The sequence below is a fragment of the Phaseolus vulgaris genome, chromosome 2, assembly GCF_000499845.2.
Source record: "Phaseolus vulgaris cultivar G19833 chromosome 2, P. vulgaris v2.0, whole genome shotgun sequence".
In the NCBI taxonomy this organism is placed as follows: Eukaryota; Viridiplantae; Streptophyta; class Magnoliopsida; order Fabales; family Fabaceae; genus Phaseolus; species Phaseolus vulgaris.
The window spans coordinates 23,431,196-23,456,481 of NC_023758.2; the positions used below are offsets into that span (position 1 = coordinate 23,431,196).

The following is a 25,286-nucleotide window of genomic DNA, read 5'->3' on the forward strand; positions in this document are numbered from 1 at the left end:
GAATATAAGTGCAACAAATGAAAGAGGGCATCATAAGGAAGAGATTCCACCGATTGAAAGTGAAAACAAACAAGTAGAACAAAAATGGGTAATTTGGAATGAAGGGAAAATGGACTTATGTGGATGAAGCTCTTGGAATGTGCACGCCACTTGAAGGAAGGTTGGCTTCAAGATGAGTGTTGTTGCCGCCACTTGAGAGCCCAAGAATTCACTCAAGATAAGATTAGAAGAGAAAAAGACACAAGTCTCTCTCAATCACTCACCAATTTGGTAGAGGTTCTTTACTCTCAAAAATCAATCTTATTATTTTAAAGACCTAAGCCTCTCTTTCATAATAGAGAGGGCTGGTCACAAAGTACAAAGGAAGCTTACAAGAGAAGCTTTGAAAGGTCACCTTCCAACTCCTTCTATTCTAGCGCCTAAAGGAGTGTGAAGAGACAACTTTCTAGTTTCTTCCTAAAAACTAACACCTAAGGTACTTACAAAAAGAGATGTCTTTTTGGTTTCCCTCTTAGTACCTTCCTAAACACTACTCCTATATGTTTTACAAATTTATACAAAATAAATTATAAAGAAAGATATTAATTGGAGCCCATTCTTGAATTCTTGTTGGCTTTGGGCTTGATCCTCTTTTTATTTAATTCTTCTTTAATTTTTGAGAGGACTAGAAGGAAGAACTTTAAATGTTTGGTTGGATGGCCTCTTCCTCCATTAGTAAAATCCTCTCTTACTTGATCTCCATCAGGTTTCACCATAATCAATTCCTTCTTCTTGATTGTAACCTTTGGCAGCTAGTCCTGCCTTGTTTCTAGTAATCACAGCAGGCTCATCTAACTTGTTTCTGAAGACCCATTTAGATCCAATGATGTTCATCTCATCTGACCTGGGAACTAGAAACCATACATCATTCCTAGTGAACTATTTCAGCTCTTCATGCATTGTAGCCACCCATTTCTCATCATTAAGAGCTTCTTCAATTTTCCTTGGTTCAACTTGAGTGACAAAAGTTGTGTTCCTGCGGAAGTTTGAGATAGTACTTCGTGTAGAAATACCCTCCTTTTTCTGCCCAATCATGTTTTCCACTAACAGATCCCTTGGAATTATCCATTCTTTAGGCAACTTATCCTGCTGCAGAATATCAACCGGTTGTTTCGACGAATCAATCGGTTGTTTTTCTGGACAGGATTCCAGCTTCTGCAGAATGATGTTCTGTTCATCTTCTTTTGTGTTGTTCTTCGAGAATTTCATATCTTTGTGATCAATTTCATCAAACACCACATGAACAGATTCTTCTACAATCATGAGTCTCTTGTTGTAGACCCTATAAGCATGACTATTTGAGGAATAGCCAATAAAGATGCCATTGTCAACTTTTTCATCAAACTTTCCCATATTTTCTTTCCCATTATTCAGAACAAAACAGCTGCATCCAAACATTTTTAGGTGACTAATGTTTGGCTTCCTTCCATTGAAGAGTTCATAAGGAGTTTTCTTCAAGATTGGCCTTATGAGCACTTTATTCATCACATAACAAAAGGTGCTAACAACATCAACCCAAAAATATTTGGATAAGGAGGATTCACTTAGCATGGTTCTTGCTAATTCTTCAAGAGATATGTTCTTTCTTTCCACTACTCCATTCTGTTCAGGAGTTCTTTGTGCAAGATCCCCATCTTTTCACAAAATTTGCTGAATTTCTCATTTTGAAATTTCCTTCCATGATCACTCCTTATAGAACCAATGCTACTGCTTTATGTGTTTTGTAGTCTTCTAGCAAGATTTTTGAAGGCAGAGAAAGCATCACTCTTTGATTCCAAGAAGAGTGTCCATGTGTACCTAGAAAAATCATCAACAATAACAAGAGCATAATAGTTACCGCCAAGACTCATGGTTCTTGAAGGACCAAACAAGTCCATGTGCAGCAGCTCAAGGGGTTTTGAAGATGAAACAACATTTTTTAATTTGAAGGAATGTTTGATTTGTTTCCCCTTTTGACATGCTTCACATATGTGGTCCTTCTCAAATAGAGATTGGGTAACCCTATCACAAGATCTTTTGAAATCAATTTGTTCAAATGATTCATGTAAATATGGGCTATTCTTCTATACCATAACCAAGATTTATCATGTTTAGAAAGAAGACAACCAATGGAACAAGAAGAATAGATAACTAAAAGATAAACATTGTTGATTCTTTTACCAATCAACATTACTTCCTTTGAGTTGGAAAGGCCGATCTCACAGGAATTTGGTTTGAAGATTACTTGATAACCCTTGTCACACAGTTGGCTAATGCTAAGCAAGTTGTGTTTTAGACCTTCCACATACAAGACATCATGAATCAATAAGTTGTTCTTGTCTTCTATAGAGCCTCTTCCAAGAATCCTTCCCTTGTTGTTGTCTCTATATGTCACATGCCCTTCTTGTTTGAAAGTGATGTTCATAAACCTAGATTTATCCCCAATCATGTGTTTAGAACAACCACTATCCAGGTACCATAGCTCCATGTTTTCCATCAAATATCCCTACAAAAGACAAATTCAAGTACCAAGATTTGGTCCCCTTACAAAAGTGGGTCCTTTTGTATTACATTTATCACTGAGAACTTTAGAGTCTTTGGGAATCCATCTCACAATACCTTTAGCAATAAAATATTTTCTAATTTTCAGAATCTAACAGAGTGACCTCTCTTAATGCAATAAAAGCATGTAACAACCGGTTGTTTCGACTTTTCAATCAGTTGTTTTTCTGGCAGTTTTGGAAAAGACTTTGAAAACTTATCTTGCTTACTCTGTGGATTAAAACCTAATCCAGTTTTTCCAAAAACACAATTTTGAGATGCCAAGACATTCTCAAAGTTGGATTTACCTTTTGAAAGTTGTACCGACCAGTCCTTGGTCATCGACTCCAGTGACTGACCTCAGACATCGCACACCGATGCCTGATAGTAAAGATGGGCCACGTAAGGTGGGCCCCAGATACACATATCAGGGTGTTGGTCAGTCTTCGGACATTGGTACCATGGACCTCGACGTTGGATGTCGACATCAGACCTCGCCATAAGAGGGAGAGATCGAACGTCAACGGTCTGAACATTTATATTGAGCCACGTAAGGTGGGTCCAAGAATTACACAGTTATCAGTTGAAAACATCAGATATGAGGAAAGCCTAAGTCACGAGGGATCCATGCAGGTGGTGTGTATAGCGCATTCAAGCACAACACGAGTAAATAGTTCCTAGAAGCGCTAAGGCCCATTAGGGTTAAGGTTTCCGAAGGAAGCTGCATGCATGGCACATGAATACTTAGGGCACCCGTAGAACAGATGGCCCCAAAGACTTGGTGCACAAGTTGGTACCCAAGCGACCATTCTTTTAGTCGTTGCAATCCACTTAAGGAAAGTTCCATGCACCAGATTACACTACGATTGTGTAATAGCGGCGCAGGGACATTGATGGAGATCAAGCCCAAGAGAACATGGAGGCCACTCATCAAGCTCAAGAAGAGGTGGAGGCACAAATGGAGGATGCCCATGGAGGTCAAAGTCCACCTCAAAGGATTACAAGAAGCATGTTCAAAGCCTTGGGAGCAAGAGGACATTTATTTTCTCTTTTTGTAGTGTCTTTAGTTGAAGGTGCTTAGAGGGAAACCTTAGAAACCTCTTTTGTTATAGCATCTTTTAGGTTTTAAATAGGACCTTTAGGGGGGTGTATTAGTAGATAGGTGTAGGTGTAGTTTTTGGGAGGTGTCATAGTAGAAAAAGGTCACACCTCCCATGTGACTTGTTTTTGGTGGGAATTTCAAATGAGTTTATTTGAAATTTCCCACCTATTTTTCAGCACCTTAGGCTATAAATAGAGGTGCTTCCTTTGTAAAATTCAGATTTGAATTTTATCTAAAGAAACTATACTCAAAATTGGAGTGAGCATTTGGAGAGCTTTGAGCTTCTTCTCTAGTCTTATCTTGAAGGACCATGGTTTCCTCAAGTGGCGGCTTCCACACTCATCTAGGAGCATCCATTCTTCTAGTGGCGTGATCATCCAACCATTCCTCCATCTTCATGAGCATTCTCTTCTCCTTCCTTTCTTCTTCTTCAATTTGTTCTTGTTGCCTTGAGTTTTGAGTTGTTTTTGTTTCGGTTCCTTTAATTTTCCAGCACCTATATTCTGTTTAGTTTTTAAATTCTGTTCGGTTCTTTTGTTTTTAAGTTCAATTCTGTTCGGTTTATTCTTTTCCTTCTCCTTTGTTGATTCAATTTGACAATATTTGGTTCATCCAAATGAGTTTGGGATTTGGTACTTGTTTTGGTGAGTTCTTGATCTTAGAACCATGATCCAACTTCTAAGAAAGTGCCTCTACATTTTCCAGCTCAAGGTGATTCCTCAAAGTGTCAAGAATCTTGTTCTATGTGGCTATTGGAATCACATCAGACATTCTCCAAGGAACCCTAGACATGGGTAAGGGAACAAAGTTAAACCCTAGTTTCAACCTATATAAAGAGTGCTAAGAACTCTAGCAAGGTACACAGTTTCTAAGACTGAAACTACTTTATACACTTAGTGTTTCTTTGCCCTTATACTGACTTGAGCGTCGGAGTACAAACGGCCGTCAAGGCGCCCTTTGTGTTTGCAATTGAGAGATTCTTCAACCAAGGAAGTTCGATTCTCATGCGGAGATAGGAGGGCCAAAGGCTGCCGTTCGAGTCAACCGGCGAGAACATTTGGCGCCCACCGTGGGACCCGATAAAACAAGGTCCCACTCGCAATCGTGTTAAGAGTTTTTACCAACGATATGAGGAGTACGAGGCAAGGATCTATTGTGGCCACAGGTATCGTGCCCCCTGGAGGGGAAAACGTCACCATGCAACAACTCATGGAGACCATGCGCGCCCTCTAGAAGACGGTGGCGACATCTAGGGTTGAAATAGCCGCATCACAGGCAGACAACGAAGAGCTACGCAAAACCAATGAGGAACTGCGCAGAGATTTGCAACAGGCAGGGGAACGCGCGGTGGATGAGCATAAGCGTGCCCTACCCGTACCTCTTAGGGCACGTGCCATGCCGTTCTCTCAGGCGATTATGGATACTGCGTTGCCAACCACGTCTCTGGGCCCGAAAGTCACCTTCACATGTGTAGAGGACGCAGAGGCTCACCTCACAGCGTTCCACACCCAGATGATGCTCATAGGGGGATCTGATGATGTATACTGCAAGCTACTGATGATCACGTTGGCAGGCGCGATGTTGGAATGGTTCCTCAGTCTCCCTAATGGACACATCACTGCCTTTGACTAGTTCGCAACGCTGTTCACAGAGCAGTACCTTATCAACAGGGCTCCCCCTCGAATCTCCTACGATATCTTTGACATCAAACAGTACCAGGGAGAGTCCTTAAAGGAGTTCTTAAATAGGTTTGGAGTCCAGGTGGTGAGGTTAAAACCCACAGATGAGGCCATGACGGTGCACGCCTTCACCAAGGGAATGTTGCTGGGACCCTTCAGTGAATCACTGCACTGGTTCTACCCAAAGACATTTTGCGAGATCAGGCGGGCTTTGGCGCACATCGCTGCAAACGATCGAGTCACAGAGAAACTTGCCTTCGTCGATCCTGTCCGACCTCGAGCAGCAGGTCAACCTCAACCCATGAGGGTGCACGAGGTGACCACAGAGAAGAAGGGCACGGGAAGGCAACAACCCTACAAGAAGCCCAAGACTGGAACGCGCACACGGACCCACCCCCAAAGCATAATTTTCGTGTAGAGCTCAAGGAGCTGATCGCTATTCCTAACATAGCGGCAAGATTGAAGATGCCCCCGAAAATAGACAAAAAGATGGGGCCCAAAAAAACGCTTGGTGTGAATTCCACCGAACATATGGCCACCCCATACGCAACTGCTTGGCCCTGGCACACCAATTGGATGAGCAAGTGAAAAGCGGCTTCTTGAAGGACTACCTCCAGGAGCCGCAGGAAGATCAGGCGTTGGTGGCCGCAGGAACAGATCAGGGGCACGAGGTGCCCATTATGGTTAAATCAACACCATCTCTGGAGGTTTCTCAGGAGGAGGATGCATCGCCTCCCAGCAGAAGAAGTACGCGCGAGTGGTGACGGCAGTAGAGGTGCAGGAGGCAGATAATACTCCCGATGTCAACCTCGTCTTCACCAAGGCCGACCGTCAGGATGTCGTCCCACACGACAACGATCCAATGGTGATTTCAGTTGTAACGGCAAGGAGAAGGGTGCATCACGTCCTCGTGGACCAAGGAAGCTCGGCCGATGTGATGTTCTGGTCGACCTTCAACAAGCTATAGTTGTCTCCAGACCACTTGAGGCCTTATACCGGTTGCTTGTATGGTTTCGCTGGAGACCAGGTGGAGGTACGTGCATACATAGAGCTGAGGACGACCTTCACGGATGGCACAACCTCGTGCACCACAAATATCAAGCACCTCGTCGTTAACGCTCCATCAGCCTATAATATACTTTTGGGCAGCGGTGGCCTCCACGAGGCACATGAAGATGAAGTTACCTTCCCTCGAAGGTACGGTGATTACCATCAAGTCTGATCAGAAAGAGGCTAAGAAGTTGATGTGATTCCACTAGCCATATGGAGAATGATTCTTGACATTCTTAGGAATCACCTTGAGCTGGACATTATTGAGGCACTTTTCTTAGAGTTGGATCATTGTTCTAAGACAAGAACTCACCAAAAACTAGTACCAAATCCCAAACTCATTTGGATGTTCCACATATTGTCAAATTGAACCAAAAGAGATGGAGGAAAGGCAAAAACACTAACTAACAAAACAAAACAGTAAGGTACCGAATCAAATTGCTGGAATTGAAGAAGAAAAGATGAAAAACAGCCAAGAACACAAATGAACCAAAGCTACACAATAACAAGCTGAAATTGCCGAACCAAAACAACTAGGAAACAAGCTAAGACAAGGAAATTAACAAGAGAAGAAAGGAAGGAGAAGAGAATGCTCATGAAGATGGAAGAATGGTTGGATGATCACGCCACTAGAAGTATGGATGCTCCTAGATGAGTGTGCAAGCCGCCACTTGAGGAAACCATGATCCTTCAAGATAAGACTAGAGAAGAAGGCTCAAAAGCTCTCCAATGCTCACTCCAATTTTGAGTATAGTTTCTTTAGATAAATTCAAATCTGAATTTTACAAAGAGAGCACCTCTATTTATAGCCTAAGGTGCTGAAAATGCAAGCTAAAACAATTCAAATTTCCCTCCTAAAACAAGCTAAAACCGGCGCCTATTTCAAGTCATGAGGAAGGTGTGATTCCTTCCTTCACTTTGGCACCTCCTATTTTACTTCTACACCTATCTACTAACACACCCCCCTAAGACTCCTAACTAAAGACTAAAAGATGCTTTAACAATAGAGGTTTCTAAAGTTTCCCTCTAAGCACCTTCAACTAAAGAAATTACAAAAATAGAAAATAAATGTCCTCTAGCTCCTAAAGCTTTAAACATGCTTCTTGTAAGCCTTTGAGGTGGACTTTGACCTCCATGGGCGTCTTCTATTTGTGCCTCCACCTCTTCTTGATCTTGTTGATTGACCTCTATGTTCTCTTGATCTTGATCTCCATCAGAAGTATTACAAAAATAGCCTCAAGACGAAGAGAGCAGTGTTCGGTTTTACCACTCAGCCTCCAAGGGAAGAAGGGGTCACCCGTGCAGAGATCGCCCGGGAGAGAAGGCCCGAACCTGCCGAAGACGTGTTGGAAAGGGAGATCGGTGGGAAGATGTTCAAGCTTTACAAATCCTTAGGCCAAGAGGCACAGGATCAAATTTTCAAAGTCATAGCACGACACCTTGATGCTTTTGCGCGGTCTGCCTCTAACATGCCTGCCATAGATCCTGACTTCATGTGTCATCGTATCACCATGGACCCCCAGGTCCGACCTGCTCACCAGAGAAGACGAAAGTTCAACGAGGAGAGGCGTCAGGTCGTCTGAGAAGAGACAGAGAAACTGCTAAGGGTTGGCCACATCAGGGAGATTCAGTACCCTGAGTGGCGGGCGAATGTGGTGCTAGTAAAGAAGGCCAGTGGGAAATGGAGGATATGCATCGACTTCACAAACCTCAACAAGGTCTGTCCAAAGAACTCCAACCCGCTACCCAATATTGACGCTTTGGTGGACAGTGCGTCCGGTTGCAGACTACTCAGCTTCCTGGATGCCCTTTCTGGTTACAACCAGATCATGATGCAACTCAGGGACGAGTGGAAGATAGCGTTCATGACAGAGTTGTCTTGTTACTGTTATAAGGTGATATCCTTTGGGCTTAAAAATGCAGGGGCGACATACCAAAGGCTAATGGAAAAAGTGTTAGCGCCCATGCTAGGGCGGAATGTCCAAGCATATGTGGATGACATGGTAGTTAGCTCCCAGCAGAGGGAGCAACATGTAATAGACCTTGAAGAGCTATTCACCACAATAGCCAAGTACAGGTTGAAGTTGAACCTAGAGAAGTGTGTGTTCGGGGTAGAGGCAGGCAAGTTCTTGGGGTTCCTAGTCACTGAACGTGGGATAGAGGCAAATCCTGAAAAGTGCGCTGCGATAATAGCAATGAGGAGCCCGATTTCAGTTAAGGAGGTGCAGCAGTTGACAAGGCGCATGGCCGCTCTGTCCAGATTCGTATCAACAGGAGAAGATAAGGGGCATCCTTATTTCCAGTGCCTAAAGAGAAATAACAGGTTCGTATGGACCAGAGAGTGCGAAGAGGAGTTCCTAAAACTGAAGGAGTACTTGGCCAGTCCACCAGTGTTGTGCAAGCCGCAGCTAGGTACTCCACTTCGTCTATACTTCACGGTTACAGAAAAGGCAATCAGTTCAGTTCTGCGGCAAGAGCAAGACCAGGTGTAGAAGCCGATCTACTTTGTTGGCAAAGTGTTGCAGGGGCCAGAGGTGAGATACCAGGCCATAGGAAAAGTGGCTCTGGCAGTAGTGTTCTTAGCGCGAAGACTTCGCCACTACTTCTAGAGCTTTACCGTAATAGTGATGACAAACCTGCCAATTCGCAAGGTCTTACAGAAGCCAGATGTGGCAGGCAGGATGGTGCGATGGACAATGGAGCTATCAGAGTTTGATGTGCAGTATGAGCCTAGAGGCCCCATTAAAGGTCAGGTTTATGCTTACTTCGTAGTGGAGCTCTCCTCGGCAGCCACACACCAAGAAGGAGCAGGTTTCAAATGGGTACTCTCTGTAGATGGATCCTCCAACCAACAAACTAATGGGGTTGGTGTCATCTTGGAATGGTCAAATGGGTTACTAATTGAGCAGGCCTTGCGGTTCGTTTTCAAGGCCAGTAACAACCAGGCAGAGTATGAGGCCCTAATCGCTGAAATGTTGCCAGCTAAAGAGATGAGTGTGAAAGGTTTGCTGGCTAAGAGTGATTCCTTATTAGTCACAGGTCAGGTCACGGGGGAATACCAGGCTAAAGACCCTCAGATGGCTACATATCTAGAGTATGTCCAGGTTCTGAGGGAGACATTTGAGATGTTCAAGTTAGTCCACGTACCTAGAAAACAGAATGCCCGAGCAGACTTGCTTGCAAAGCTCGCCAGTTCGGGCAAGGGGGGTATATAGAGGACAGTCATTCAGGAGACCTTGAGGACACCTCGAACTACCATAAACAATATGGTAGAAGTCCAGCAGATTAGCACATCGGAAGGGGTGAGGAGGAGTCATTGGTCGTTAACGCAGGATACGTTAAAAACGCCTAGAATAAGCGTGTACCCAGTTGCTAGGGAAAGGTCGTCGCCAGTTTACCAAGTCGAAACAGGAGAAACCTGGATGACACCCTACCAACGCTATTTGGCTGATGGGATACTCCCACTAGAGCCTACAGAAGCTAGAAAAATAAAGAAAAATTAAAGCAAGTACACCTTGATCGATGGAAAGTTATTCAGGCATGGATTCACCCACCCTATCCTGGTGTGTGTAAATGGTGAGCAATGCACGCGCATTATGGCAAAACTACATGAAGGGATATGCGGTAGCACATCGACGACCGATCTCTCTCATCAAAGGCCATTCGTGCAGGATATTACTGGCCAACCATGAGGGAAGACTGTATGGGGTATGTACAATAGTGCAAGCAGTGCCAACAACACGCTGACTGGCACAAGGCGCCTCCAGAGGAGCTGAGGTCGATCTATAGCCCATGGCCATTTCATACTTGGGGGATCGACATTCTAGGGCCTTTTCATTTAGTAGTGCGGCAGATGAAGTACGTCATGGTTGCCATAGAATACTTCACAGAGTGGATAGAGGCTGAGTCAGTAGCGCAGATCACAGCCCACAAGATCCAACACTTTGTGTGGAAGAACATAGTGTGCCGCTTTGGAATCCCAAAACGGTTGGTGTCTGATAACGGTACCCAATTTATGAGCCAACAGTTGGGCAAACTATGTACGGAGTTGGGAGTAAAGCAGGTGTTCGCATCGGTCGAACATCCCCAGACAAACGGATAGGTCGAGTATGCCAACTGAGTTCTGCTCAGAAGTCTGAAGAGAAGGCTAGATAAAGCCAAAGGGACCTGGGCAGAAGAAGTTCCTAGAATTGTGTGGACTTACGACACTACTCCCCAGTCCACAACTAGAGAAACACCCTTTAGCTTAGTGTACAATTCGAACGCAATGATTCCAGTAGAAATCCAGGAGAACTCGCCACGTTTCCAAAACTTCGTGGTCGAAAAGTCCAATGAAGAGAGGAAGGTGAACCTGGATCTGCTGGACGAAGTAAGGGAGGAAGCAAGGATCAAGGCTGAGGCCTTGAAGAGAAGGGTGGAGTACAAATACAGCTCCAAGTTGAGGCGTCGGCAGTTTTAGGTCGCAGAACAAGTTGTCCCCCAGGTGGACTGGTCCTTTCAGAGTGATAGAGGCCCTTGGGAATGGAGCGTACAGGCTCGAGACATTAGAAGGTGGGGCGATCCCTCGTACTTGGAACGCGACCAACCCTAAGGGTTTGCATTGTACACGGTTTTAGGGAACACTCTTTTTCCCTTATAAGGGATTTTTAACGAGGTCACCCAATAAAATTTCAGTTATTCAGTTAAGAAGTATGTTGTGTAGTGCAGTTAATGAACCTCTCCCTGAGATTGATACACCAAGATTGGGAATAGTATGGTTCCTCAGTGAGCCTCCCTCTCATGTGAGTTCACCAAGGCTGAGAATAGTATGGTTCAACTGTTAAAAGACCTGTCCCTTGACTTCGTACAACAAGGATGAGGCCAGTTACGAACCGTTCACTTGGGTTAGAAACACCAAGATTGGGAATAGTATGGTTCCTCAGTGAGCCTCCCTCTTGCGTGGGAACGCCAAGGTTGTATGGTTCAATAGTTAAATCCTCCCCTGCCCTAAGTGGCGAGGACGAGGTCAATTACGAACTGTTCACTTGGGTTAGAAACACTAAGACTCGAATAGCATGCTTCCTCAGTGAGCCTCCCTCTTGCGTGGGAACGCCAAGGTCGAACAATATGATTCAATAATTAAATCCTCCCTTGCCCAATGGGCGAGGACGTGGCCAGTTACGGACCGTTCACTTGGGTTAGAAACACCAAGATTGGGAATATAATGGTTCCTTAGTGAGCCTCCCTCTTGCGTGGGAACGCCAAGGTCGAACAACATGGTTCGACATTTACATCCTCCCTTGCCCCATGGGCGAGGATGAGGTTGGTTACGAACCGTTCCCTTGGGTTAGAAACACCAAGGTTGGGAATAGTATGGTTCCTAAGTGAGCATCCCTCTTGTGTGGTAACACCAGGGACGAACAGTATGGTTCGCCAGTTAAATTCACTTTTGCCCTCACGAAGCAAGGTCGAGAACGGTGTGGTTCACCAATGTTACTAACAAGGCATGCTCGTCGACCTAAAGAGGGCAGGGACCAGTAGGGAGACCTTTCCCTTATCTTGCAAGAGGAAGATCAAAAACAACAGGAGGAGTTTTCCTTATCTTCGTACGACAAAGATTAGGTCGGTTAAGGGTTTGCGCACATGTCACCAATGCCTTAAAGACAATAAAGGTCAAGAGAAGTTAAAGCAGGTGGACTTAAGCGCTCTACCTAAGAGGTGAATCTATGTCGAAGATGTTGTTAGTAGAAGTTAATGCAAGCAAAGAACTAAGACAGAAAGATTAAAGAAAGAGCAGATGTTCATAAATATATATATATATATATACAAGGTACGAATTGTTCGTCAAGAGGTTAAGTTACAAAAAGAAGCTACTCTCTGGGCACGAGCTACCCATCAACAACCCACTTCGACTCCGCAAAAAGGGAAAGATCCACCTCGGGATGCACGCAGGAAAACTGAGCCATGGCATCTTGAAACCTCTCACCATAAGCATCTACAGCGTTGTTGGTGAGCTTTTCTTCTGTTTTCTTGAAGAGTTCAAACTTCTCAGCAAGTTCCCCCTCAACCTGGCCTAGTTGAACCTCGCGTTGGGTGGTCCTCTCCTCCAGCTTGGCCATCTTGGCCTGCACCTCCTCTACCTTTTCCTCCAGTTCAATCACTTTGTTGCGGAGAGGTAGGAGGCTTCAACTCAGACTGACGAGCCTTTTGGGACTTCTCGAAAGAAGCCTCTTAGATTCCTTCTCAGATTGTCGAAGGCTCATCGGCTCTTTGTTGAAGGCGGCTTCGTGTGTGGATGAGACCTTGGTCAGGAGAGCTAACTCTTCCCTCAGCTTCGCCATCCCAGCTTGAAACTCTTGCACCTTGGACAGGGAGAGGCTGGATGCGATAAGATACTCCCCAAGGCCTTGAGCCACACGGCCTTGGGTGGGGTCCTCACTCAGGCTGTCCACCACCTCTTGGTTTTGAAAGCATTTAAGAGCTTGCTGGAGGATGGCTGGGAGCTCAACGGCAGGAGGTGCCTAGTGATCTTCAAGAGCTTCCCCCCTCCCCCCCCACCTTCATGCATGATAAGGTCGCGAGGGGAGGAGGCGCTCTGAGGGTTGTCTCTGAAGGATGACGCATGGCCATCGTATGCTAAATGCGCTGGCGCCTCGACATAGCCCACCCTTTGCCTCTTAAAGATAAGGCCCGAGGAGGTATCCTCATCTTCTGTACCAGCGGCCACCACCACCCCTTTTAGCCTATCGCCATCAGGGGCTGGGTCAGATGAGTTGGGGGCAGAGGTGGTAGGGGGAGGAGGGTTTGAAGTACCCGCGCCAGCAGCAGCAGCCCTTTGCTTGGCAAGCAACTCAGCCAGTTTTTTTCTTTTTCTCCTCGTTAAGGGCCATGTCTGCATAGAAACAACAAAAGATAAGAAACTAAACAACATGCAATTGGCAATCAATGTGAAGCATAAATAAGAATAGTACCAATATAGCTCTTAAGAGCTTTGGCGCAGAACTCGAGCTTGATCAGCTTAGCGGTGTCAAACACCACTCCCAAGCCCGAAAGGAGTTGGCACATCTCACGATCTTGCGGAGTTAGGTCCTCTAGACTCCTTGGAGTTTTGAGTCCAGGCTTCTCCACCCAATAGAGGGGAAATCCGTCTAGAAGGGTGGGGTCGTGGATGCTGCAGCAAATCTTCAAGAACTTCTTCTTGAAGCCCTTGTATGACTGCTGGAAAAGGGTCAGGAAGACTCTCCCTGCCACCCCGTTGAAGCTCATCCACAGCCTCTTTCTCGGGTTCTTAGCCTTGAAGAAATAAAGGAAGATGTCTACTTAAGATAGGTGCCCGAGATGGTTGCAAAGGCTCGCACGAACGCCCAGCTGTTAGGATGTAGCTGGGTTGGGGCCACGTTGACCTCGGTAAGTAGAGCCGCTTCAAGACCGTAGTGTACATGAAGAAAAAGGGCTCGCCAGGGTCCCCACAATCATCAGCACAAACGGGAATGCCTTCCCGGAAAGGCAAAACCTTTAGGTATGCGTCAAGCTCCTTCCCAAAGACATGAAACTTGTCCTGAGACTCACCCTGCTTGTATGTGTCGATGTCTTTAAAGGTTTTCATTTCGAAGGTCTCGGCCAAGAGTTTCTCTGGAGCCCAGTGGTAGAGGGTTTTGTAGTTAATAGGAGGAGGAGGGTTTGGTGTTGTTTTGGTTCTGACCATCTCAAAAAAAGCTAAAAAGGAAGAAGAGAAAAGAAGAAAGCGAGGGTTTAGAAGAAGACAGTGGCATGACTCATGAAACCCAGAAAAATAGAGACTCAAAGCGAAAAACAAAGGAAACGTAGAGTGCAGAAAACCTAAAATGTAGAAAACATAAACAGTCCTAGAACAGTTATAGCATGTTATGGGCAGCATATTCATAAAGCAAGAGCAAACAACAAGTAAAGTTCATACCTTTGATCGAGTAGGGTTCGAAGTTTTGAGTTTTGAAAGAGGAAGTGAGAGCGTTTCGAACGAGAGAAATGCTCGGAAATGATTTGCTTAAGTGAAAGTAATGAAACAGTAAAGAGAGCGTGAGGGTTTAAAGGTTTAAATAGTAAACGAAGAAGCGCAAACGCCAACAAGTGAGAGACGTTGATCTTGCCACGTGTAGGCTGATTTAAAAAGTGTGGTGAGACGTCACTTCGATGTACTGTCACATCCCGTTACCCAGTGCCACAAAGGTCGCCTAGGAAGATCACTTAGTCTCTTCGCTGAAACAAGTTACATCTTGAGACTGGGGGCTTGTGTACCGACCAGTCCTCGGTCATCGACTCCAATGACTGACCTCAAACATCGCACATCGGTGCCTGATAGTAAAGATGGGCCACGTAAGGTGGGCCCCAGATACACATATCAGGGTGTTGGTCAGTCTTCGGACATTGGTACCATGGACCTCGACGTTGGAGATCGACATCAGACCTCCCCAGAAGAGGGAGAGATCGGACGTTAACGGTTTGAACAGTTATATTGGGCCACGTAAGGTAGGTCCGAGAATTACACAGTTATCAGTTGAAAACATCATAAATGAGGAAAGCCTAAGTCACGAGGGATCCATGCAGGTGGTGTGTATAGCGCATTCAGGCGCGACATGAGTAAATAGTTCCTGGAAGCGCTAAGGCCCATTAGGGTTAGGGTTTCCAAAGGAAGCTGCATGCATGGCATGTGAATACTTAGGGCACCCACAGAACAGATGGCCCCATAGACTTGGTGCACAAGTTGGTACCTAGGCGGCCATTTTGTTAGTCGTTGCACTCCAGTTAAGGGAAGTTCCATGCACCAGATTACACTAAGATTGTGTAATAACGGCGCAGGGACATTCTCCAAGGAACCTTAGACATGGGTAAGGGAAAAAAGGTAAACCCTAGTTCCAACCTATATAAAGGGTGCTAAGTGTTAGAATATATGGCCATAAACGAGAGGGGGGTGAATTGTTTAAGAGGAATTTTCGCAAACTTTGAAGGTATAATAAAAATCAATGCTGAATTACAGAGAAAAGAATCAAGGAAACAAATACCCAAAACTGTTTTAAGATGATATCAGAAAAACAATCGGTTGTTTTTATTAGCAGTTAATAAAAACAACTTAAATAAAAACAACTTAAAACAGATATATGTGAGATCAGGGAAAGAGAGAATCACACAAATAGATTTATACTGGTTCACTCTTATACCAAGAGCTACATCCAGTCCCCAGAAACCATTGGGTAATCCACTATTCAATCAAAACCAGATTACACACATCACACACCAAAGTAGTGTCCTTGAACCCCTTAAGAAACACGCTACCTTTGGCAAACCACACCAAGAATGTTGATCTTGAACACCTTAAGAACACACAAAACTCCTTGGCAACACACTTACAGAAATACAGTAATCAAGGAAGAAGGGAATAGAATACACCTGGGTATTACAAAGCTTAAAGTTCAAAATTACAACCCAATGCTATATTCCACACAGTTAAGAATGATCCAAAGCTCTTTCAAATCTTGGAAAAACTGTTTTGATAAACTCTTTCTCTTACTCCAAGATTAGGAGCGTAAAACCACCTTTATATAGACCCACCAAGTGGCCAAAAGCATTTAATAAAGGAGCCAAGTTAGTTAGGATCATTTAAAAGATATTAAAACCGCTTAACAAAATTATGTTATGGTTTTCAGGAAAACAATCGGTTGTTTTGTCGAAACAATTGATTGTTTTGGTTTGATAGCAAAGTTAACCAAGTATTTCAAAACCTTTTCAAAAACTGCTAAGGTAAAACAACCTGTTGTTTTGAAAAACAACCTGTTGAAATTTTGACAGCTTTTTAGAAAACACATCTTTTCAAAAGGTTAAAGATTCAAATGAACTTGGATCATCTTAAGGAGTGAATTAATAAGTTTCAAACAACTAGACAACACACACACACCCAGCAACATGGTCTTCATGCTTTCCTCTTGGATTTGGAGACATCAAAGCATCTTGTTCAACACTAAGAACCTTAGCAAGGTACACAGTTTCTAAGACCGAAACTACTTTATACACTTAGTGTTTCTTTGCCCTTATACTGACTTGAGCGTCGGAGTACAAACGACTGTCAAGGCGCCCTTTGTCTTTGTAGGTGAGAGATTCTTCAACCAATGAAGTTCGATTCTCAGGCGGAGATAGGAGGGCCAAAGGCTGTCGTTCGAGTCAATCGGCGAAGCGAGTCAACCAGAGAGAATAAAAGCTTATCGATAGTTTTCACAAGATAGTGAAACTTCTTTTCAAAAGATTCACAATTTTCACAAACAAGAGAGTCACACTTGCAAGAAGAGTTTTTGTAAAACATTTCAATATTTTCAAAATCAGTTTTTGAATTCTCCAACTCTTCTTTTAGTGCCTTGACTCTTTTTTCAAGCCAGTTGTTCAACCCTTTCAATCGGTTGTTTAAGAGAGCCAGTCGGTTAGCTTCCTCATGATTTTCTATAAAAGCCTGAAGCAATTGACTATAGTTTTTAGCATTTAAAGAAGTACAATAACTTACACTACTTACATCATCTTCCTTTTTGGCCACCAAACACAAATTGAATCCTTTTTTATTATGCTTTCTTTTTCTTCTTGCTTGACTTCTTGTCCTTGCTTTCTTTATTTCATTGATACTCTCATGAGCTGTTTTAAGTGTATCCCACATCTCCTTAGCAAATTCACATTTTGAGACCCTGAAAAACTCTTTAGAATTTAAGGCATAGATGATAATATTTTGTGCAATGCAATCAAACTTTGCTCTTTTATTTTCATCATCAGTCCATTGGGACCAAGGTTTTTCAATAAAAACATCATCATTTTCAAAGTTAGGAATAAAAGAGTTATTTTCAATAGCATCCCATATTCCTTTATCTAGAGATTCAACAAAGATTTTCATTTTAACCTTCCAAAACTGATAGTTCAAACCACAAAACAAAGGTGGCATGTTAATTTAGGCATCCTCTCCAAAAGGTAGTTCTTTAGCCATAGAAAAAATATTTAGGATTGAAAACTTGAGTAACTACAAGAACTTAGCTCTTGATGTCAATTGTCATAATATATAGCCTTAAACAAGATGAGGGGTGAATTGTTTATAAAAGATTTTCGAAAACTTTTGAAGGTTTAATGAAACTCTGTGAAGAAATCCATAAGAGGAATCAAGTTAGCCAAGAACACAAACTGTTTCAAAGAAAAACACAAAAAAAAACAATCGGTTGTTTCTTCGAATCAATCGGTTGTTTATACTAGTTAAAACTTAAACAGCTTAAAAACAGAATTTAAAGGACTTTAGAGAAAGAGAAATGCACACAAGAAGTTTATACTGGTTCACTCTTATAACAAGAGCTACATCCAGTTCCCATAAACCATTTGGTAATCCACAAAGTAATCAAACCAGATTACAAACACCACACACCAAAGTAGTGACCTTGTGATGGAAGAGGCCCAAGCATCAACTCGAATGAAAGCCCACCAAAGTGTAGAATTGGGCATACCACTAGAGCCATGGCTAAGAAGCTTCAAGAAGATTGGAATACTGCTACTGATGGCAGAGAAACCTTCTTATACATGTTCAAGATGCCATAGATTCTAGTGTAGAGTAGCATTTAAATTCTTTTCAAAATTAGCATAGGAAATTTCATTTGTAATTTTTGTTAAAATGAAGATTGGTACCTAAATACCAACCTAGGTTTAAAGTAGGATTTCTTAAACTTCTAATTAAACCTAGGCCGGTCCAAGGCAAGCCCATTAGGAGTGCACGTTCTACATCCTTTGAACATGCCTTCCATGTGCTTCCATTTAGGCGTCAATTTCAAAGTAGTGTAGTTTGAATTTCCCTCCTTTTTTCTTTGATGTAAATCGGCCCTCACTTGCTATATAAGGAGTGGCTTGGCTCATGTTTTCACAAGATTAATATAATAGTGAATTGCTGTCAAATTTGAGCCAATATCACTACTTGTCAAAAACATCTCGAAGAGAGATGGCCTCACCACTCTCATTTCATACCTAACCTGCACCTCCAAGGCAACCAAACCTCCTAGGAGAGCCTTGACCTTAGACCTCCATTAAGCTTCCGCCAATTCCAACAACAAAACTCCAAGGATGAAGGCACTTTTCCATCATTTGGTATTAGAGCCATGGTCTTCAAGAGATAAGTACCTTATCTTGAGTTTAATTTTGTGTTCATTTCAATTCCGTGTTTTTCTTCAAGTTTTCTTGATTGTCTTATTGTTTTGAGTCTTGATTTTGTTTTAGATGCTGTTTTGGTTCAATCCAATCGGTGAAATCATGTTCAAGTTGATCTTGGGCTTCTATATTGCAAATTTTATATAGGATTCATTTGTGTTGTGGTAAACTGTTTTGTTTTTGTAGGATTTGAGTATTTCTTTGTGATTCAATCAGTGCAAATTGTTTTGGTTCTTGAGTCTTTTGATTTTATGAATCTATACATGTTATGTCAAGTCATGTGTTTCCAAGAATTGTCATCAAATCCTAGTAGTACTTTTCTTGATTGATTTGGTTTCTTGATTTAATTTTTTAGTCCAGTTTATAATCTGAATTGTTTGATCCTTTGGTGCATTTTTATTTTAGATTTGACTTCATGCTTGAGTGATAGATCCACACAAGTTCTTACATATCAATTCCTTTGTGTTTTTGAAGTTTCTCAAAACTGTTTTTAATTCCAAAATTAGGATTCCTCTGTTTTAATTTTGTGCTAGTTGTTTTTTTGCTTATGAAATTAAAATTCGTTTGAGAAAAATTATTAAATTCTGGATGTAAACAGGTTGATGTGTTATAAAAAAAATAAAAAAATAAGTGAGTCAAAATTCAAAATAGAAAAAAAATCACAAATCAAATACAAAAAGTGTGCATTCTGGCGTGATCAGAAACGGTGATTTGGCAACAGATTTGAAAACTTTATCACAATTAATTGGTGTATTGTTTTGGTGTGCTTCCAGGGCCAAAAAATTTCTAAGATCTTGAATGCTTGTGATTTAAATTTCAAATTCAAATTCAAAATGTACAACTCAGCATAAATTTTTTAAGTCACGCATTTTGTGCTTCAAAATTCCAGTAGTACTGTTTTGGTTTTATTAATCAATTCTAGTGTCATTCTTTAGGTTCATTTTGTGTGCTACCTTTTGTTGAGTGCCTTATTTTTCTTGCTTGTCAATTTCATTCAATACTCTTTCAAGTTGTGTCATATAATTACTCCCTTTATTGTTGTCCTATTTCAAATTGAATTGTTTCTTTGCTTTAAATTTGTTGACCTCTATTGTTGGTGAAAGTTTTCAAAAGTGGTGCTTGGTTAAGTTTGTAATTAACCTTTGTGGTGAGTCCATTACTACTTAGTAGGTACTGTTTTGAAGATTTAAATTGACTAAACTTGAGAGGTTGAACAAGGGTGCTGCAGCAAGTGAGTTTACAAAAATACACAAAGAGTGGGTGCCAATAGAAAGAGTCACAACAAGAAGGAGTACCAAAAGCAAAAGAAGTACATAGAATAGGAATTCTAAATTTTACTTTTGTAATCCAATTTCCATTGTATTTCTTTTGAATTGTAATTGCATTAAACCTTGATTAATTAGTGGAATAATTACGCATTAGACGGTGAGTATGTCTTCAATGGCTCTAAGTGTCTAGAAGCCTCACCTTAGGATACGCCTAGTTTTAAAGCTTTCTTGTTAATAAATTTTAATTGTTTTTAGTTAATTGCTTTGCATTGTTTACTTGCTTTATTTTGTTTAATTGCTTTTCATTTTCTTGCATAAAATTGTGTTTTTCATTCTTAATTGTGATCTAAGTAAATTACTTAGAAAAAGATTTATGAAAAGTCTTGAGGGATAGATTTTGGCAAGGAAAGACTTGGTACTTAAGAGATCCTAGTGATCCACCTCTCTTTCCTGGAAAGTTACCTTCATTACTCTCCTTGTCTTTTTTGGGGTAAATTACTTACAACACATAGCTTTAACCATGTCTTCTCATTCTCGTCATTCTAATGAAAGTGAAGGAAAGTCTATCAAATCTCTTTTGAAAAAAATAGCATAAGACGTTCAAGCACTTTCATATAGACAATTGCAACATGAGACCCAACTCAAAGAAAGGGATGCTCAATTTGCTTTGGTACAAGATGAGTGGAAAATGGTTAAAGAAAGAGATGATTACACCAAATCCAAAAAGAGTTCTCATGCATCTAGCTCTAGGGTGAATGATTCTTTTGGGGAACAAAACCTTAGAACTAATGAATATTATCAACCCCCCCCCCCCTCCCCCCCGCCCTAGGAGAGCTAGAAAAGAAAGACAAGAAAGCCCAAAGGAGGTTAGGGTAGAGCTACCTCATTTCTATGGAAAAGAAAATGTAGAAACATACCTAGATTGGGAAATGAAGGTAGAACAATTGTTTGCTGGCCATAGAGTAAGTGAGGAAAGAAAGGTACCCTTAGCCACCTTAAGTTTTCAAGGAAATGCTATGTATTGGTGGACTGCCCTTGAGAGAGAAAGGTGCCTTCATAAGGACCCTCCCATTACATATTGGAATGACCTTAGGGGAGCCTTAAGACGCCGCCATATTCCCCCCTACTATAATAGGAAGTTGATGGACAAGCTCCAAAGACTTCATCAAAGAAATCTGAGTGTAGAAGAATATTGGCAAAATATGGTGTTATATATAATAAGGGCAGGGATTAATGAAGAAAACCATACCACCATATCTAGGTTTTTAAGTGGTCTCAAACTTGAGATAAGAAATAAAGTTGAACTTTTACCTTATAAAGATTTAAATAACTTGATTCAACTTAGCATTAAAATTGAAAAACAAATTTTGAGAAAACAATCAAGTCAAAAACAAAGTTCATACTCTGTATCTTATGACAAGGAAGAGGTCCAAAGAGGGGAAGAGCATATAAAAGAAACATCTCTAGAACCTTCCCAAAACCTACCCAAATACGAGCATATCTCACACACTCAAGCTAGAGAAATTCCATGTATTAAATGTCTTGGTAATGGTCATTTAGCATCTTAGTGTTCCAATGAAAGATCAATGATCTTAAGGGACAAAGATGACAATAGTAGCCAAGAAAAAGAAACTAGTGAGAGTGAAGAAAATGAGAAAAAAAGAAAGAAATAGAAAATCCAAGTGAGGGGTTGTTTGAAAAAGAATAAGAGGAATCTAGAAAGAATGAGGAGTATCTTACAACACCTCCTACAGGCATAGTGAAAAAAGAATCCTTAAAGGAGCATTGCATAGGAAAATATGTAGTAGCTTACTTTGATGATATCTTAATTTATAGCCAAAGCCTAGATTTCCACCTAAGTCACCTTAAGGAGGTTCTTTTAATGTTTAGGGATAATAGTTTGTTTGCTAATAGTGATAAAATGTACCTTTTGTGTTGATAGTGTAGTGTTTTTGGGCTTTATAGTTAACAAAAATGGGGAACATGTTGACCTCGAGAAAATCAAATTCATCCATGTTGTTGGACTGACAAGCAAGAGAAGCCTGAGAAGCCTTCAAGAGGCTAAAAGCTCAACTCATTAATGCACCCATTCTAGCTTTATCAAATTTTGCAAAAACTTTTGAGCTAGAGTGTGATGCATCGGGAGTGGGCATAGGTGTTGTATTGTTGCAAGGTGGACATCCAATTGCTTACTTTAGTGAAAAACTTCATGGAGCCACCCTCAACTATCCCACCTATGACAAAGAGCTTTATGCACTTGTGAGGGCCTTAAAGACTTGGGAGCACTATCTAGTTTCTAAAGAATTTTCCATTCATAGTGATCATGAGTCTTTAAAATATTTGAAAGGTCAACATAAGTTGAACAAACGCCATGCAAAATGGATGGAATTTCTTGAACAATTTCCTTATGTCATCAAATACAAGAAGGGTAGTACAAATATAATGGTCGATGCTCTCTCAAGGAGACATGTGCTCTTTTCAAAACTTGGAGCCCAAATTCTTGGATTTGAAACATAAGAGAACTTTACAAAGAAGATCGTGATTTTGCATCCATCTTTGCTAAGTGTGAACATAGAGCACAAGGAGGATTTTATGTGTTTGAGGTGTATCTTTTTAAAGAAGGAAAACTTTGTATACCCCAAGGAACATATAAAAAACTTCTTGTAAAGGAATCTCATGAAGGAGGTCACATGGGCCACTTTGGAGTTCATAAGACTCTTGATCTTTTAAAAGGAAAAATTTTTTGGCCTCATATGAGACGAGATGTCCAAAGACATTGTTTTAGATGCATTTCATGTTTAAAAGCTAAATCTAAAACAATGCTTCATGGACTTTATACTACTTTACCTATTGCAAGTGCTCCATGGGAAGACATTAGCATGGATTTTGATTCTAGGACTCCCTAGGACTACAAGAGGTTTTGACTCCATTTTTGTGGTTGTGGACCATTTTAGCAAAATGGCACATTTTATTCCATGCCACAAGGTGGATGATGCTCAAAATGTTTCCAAACTCTTCTTTAGAGAAGTGGTAAGACTTCATGGGTTACCTAGAAGCATAGTATCGGATAGAGATCCAAAATTCATAAGTCATTTTTGGAAAACCCTTTGGGAAAAACTTGGCACTAAACTTCAGTTTTCAACATCTTGTCATCCTCAAATGGATGGACAAACGGAAGTAGTCTATAGATCTCTTTCTACTATGCTTAGGGCGGTCATGAAGGGTAGCCATAAATCTTGGGATGACTACCTTCCCCATATTGAGTTTGCATACAGTAGAGTAGTTCACAAGACTACTAATATTTCTCCATTTAAATTCCATTTGGATTTAATCCTCTTACTCCTTTAGGTTTGTTACCCCTTCCTAATCCACAAACTTTTGTGCATAAGGAAGGAGCTACAAAAGCTGAATTTGTTAAAAAAAAGCATGAGAGAGTTAAAGAACAAATACAACAACAAACTGAGAAATATATAAAACATAACAATAAGGGGAAGAGAGAAATCATTTTTGAGGAAGGAGACCTAGTTTGGCTTCATCTTAGGAAGGATAGATTTCCAACAAAGAGAAAGTCTAAAATTAGTCCCAGAGGTGATGGACCTTTCCAAGTCCTCAAGAAAATCAATAACAATGCATATAAACTTGATTTACCTGTGGAATATGGAGTACATGATACTTTTAATGTCATTGATTTGTCTCCTGTTGTAGGTAATAACGAAGAAGAAGAAGCATTGGATTTGAGGACAAATCATTTTCAAGAGGGAGGGGATGATACGAGAGGCCCAAGCATCAACTCGAATGAAAGCCCACCAAAGTGTAGAATTGGGCCAACCACTAGAGCCATGGCTAAGAAGCTTCAAGAAGATTGGAATACTGCTACTGATGGCAAAGAAACCTTCTTATACATGTTCAAGATGCCATAGATTCTAGTGTAGAGTAGCATTTAAATTCTTGTCAAAATTAGCATAGGAAATTTCATTTGTAATTTTTGTTAAAATGAAGATTGGTACCTAAATACCAACCTAGGTTTAAATTAGGGTTTCTTAAACTTCTAATTAAACCTAGGTCGGTCCAAGGCAAGCCCATTAGGAGTGCACGTTCTAGATCCTTTGAACATGCCTTCCATGTGCTTCCATTTAGGCGCCAATTTCAAAGTAGTGTAGTTTGAATTTCCCTCCTTTTTTCTTTGATGTAAATCGGCCCTCACTTGCTATATAAGGAGTGGCTTGGCTCATGTTTTCACAAGATTAATATAATAGTGAATTGCTGCCAAATTTGAGCCAATATCACTACTTGTCAAAAACCTCTCAAGGTTAGACTATTGATCTTCAATTTCCATTCTACCAAAGAGAGATGGCCTCACCACTCTCATTTCATACCAAACCTGCACCTCCAAGGCATCCACATCTTCTAGGAGAGCCTTGACCGTAGACCTCCATTAAGCTTCCGACAATTCCACCAACAAAACTCCAAGGATGAAGGCACTTTTCCATCACCTTGAACCCCTCAAGAAACACACTACCTTTAGCAAACCACACTAAGAGTATTGATCTTGAACACCTCAAGAACACACAACACTCATTGGCAATACAACAACAAAAATACAGAAGATTGAGAAAGGATTACACCTGATCAAAGTACAATCTGAAAAGAATACAATTGCAATCCTATTCCACTCTCACTTGAAAATCCAAAGCTTGATGTGAATCTTGAAAACTTGAGATCAAATACGTCAAAACTGAATTTCTCAAAATTGTTTCTTACCCTTTAGAAACATATAACAAACTATTTATATTTTCCAAAGATTGGTCAAAACATTTAATGAAGGAGCGTATTCAGTTAGAAATCATTTAAGACATATTCACCATTCAAAACAGAATTCTGTTAGGATTTTCAAAGAAACAATCGGTTGAGACCACGAAAGAACCGATTGATTTGGTTTGACAATTACGTCAACCAAGTCAAACAACTTTCAACCTTTTTGAAAACATCTAAGAACAAAACAATCGGTTGATTCGACAAAACAACAGGTTGTTTTCACTTAGTTGAAAAAATATTTAATTTAAAAAAGGTTTTAATTCACATCAGTTTTAGATTCAACAAAAGAATGGATCACACTATAATCTACCCAGATCCCACACATACACAGCAGCAACACCAACTTTTCATCAAACACTTTGGATTTGGATTCTTCAAAGCTCTTGATCACTCTTGATCAACACTTTCAAGTACAAGTGCTATGTTGAAGACTAATCAAAGTGATGTTTATGGTTCAAAAGCATACACCTTACTCAAATTCTTGACAAGTCAAAATTCATGATCTATGTAAAGTAAGTTATATATGCTCATCCTATGCTTTTGGCTTCATTAGACCAAATGAAATTCTAAACATGTTGAGGTAATGCAAAGGTATGAATGTATTTCATTATGCATTTCCCATCACTTTGAAAGATGATTTTTTTT

General features: G+C 41.1%; 1 protein-coding gene across 1 annotated transcript; it reads left to right on the forward strand.

Annotated features, from left to right (window-relative positions):
• The first annotated feature begins 9,017 nt into the window (after positions 1-9,017).
• Positions 9,018-9,605, forward strand: LOC137809224 (uncharacterized). The gene has a single exon (XM_068610358.1). It carries the CDS (start codon positions 9,018-9,020, stop codon positions 9,603-9,605), a length of 588 nt encoding a protein of 195 aa, XP_068466459.1.
• Positions 9,606-25,286: the final 15,681 nt, after the last annotated feature.

What these genes read in the sequence shown, in the direction of transcription:
- LOC137809224 (XM_068610358.1), top strand. Translation starts at nt 9,018, where the DNA reads ATGACAAACCTGCCAATTCGCAAGGTCTTACAGAAGCCAGATGTGGCA.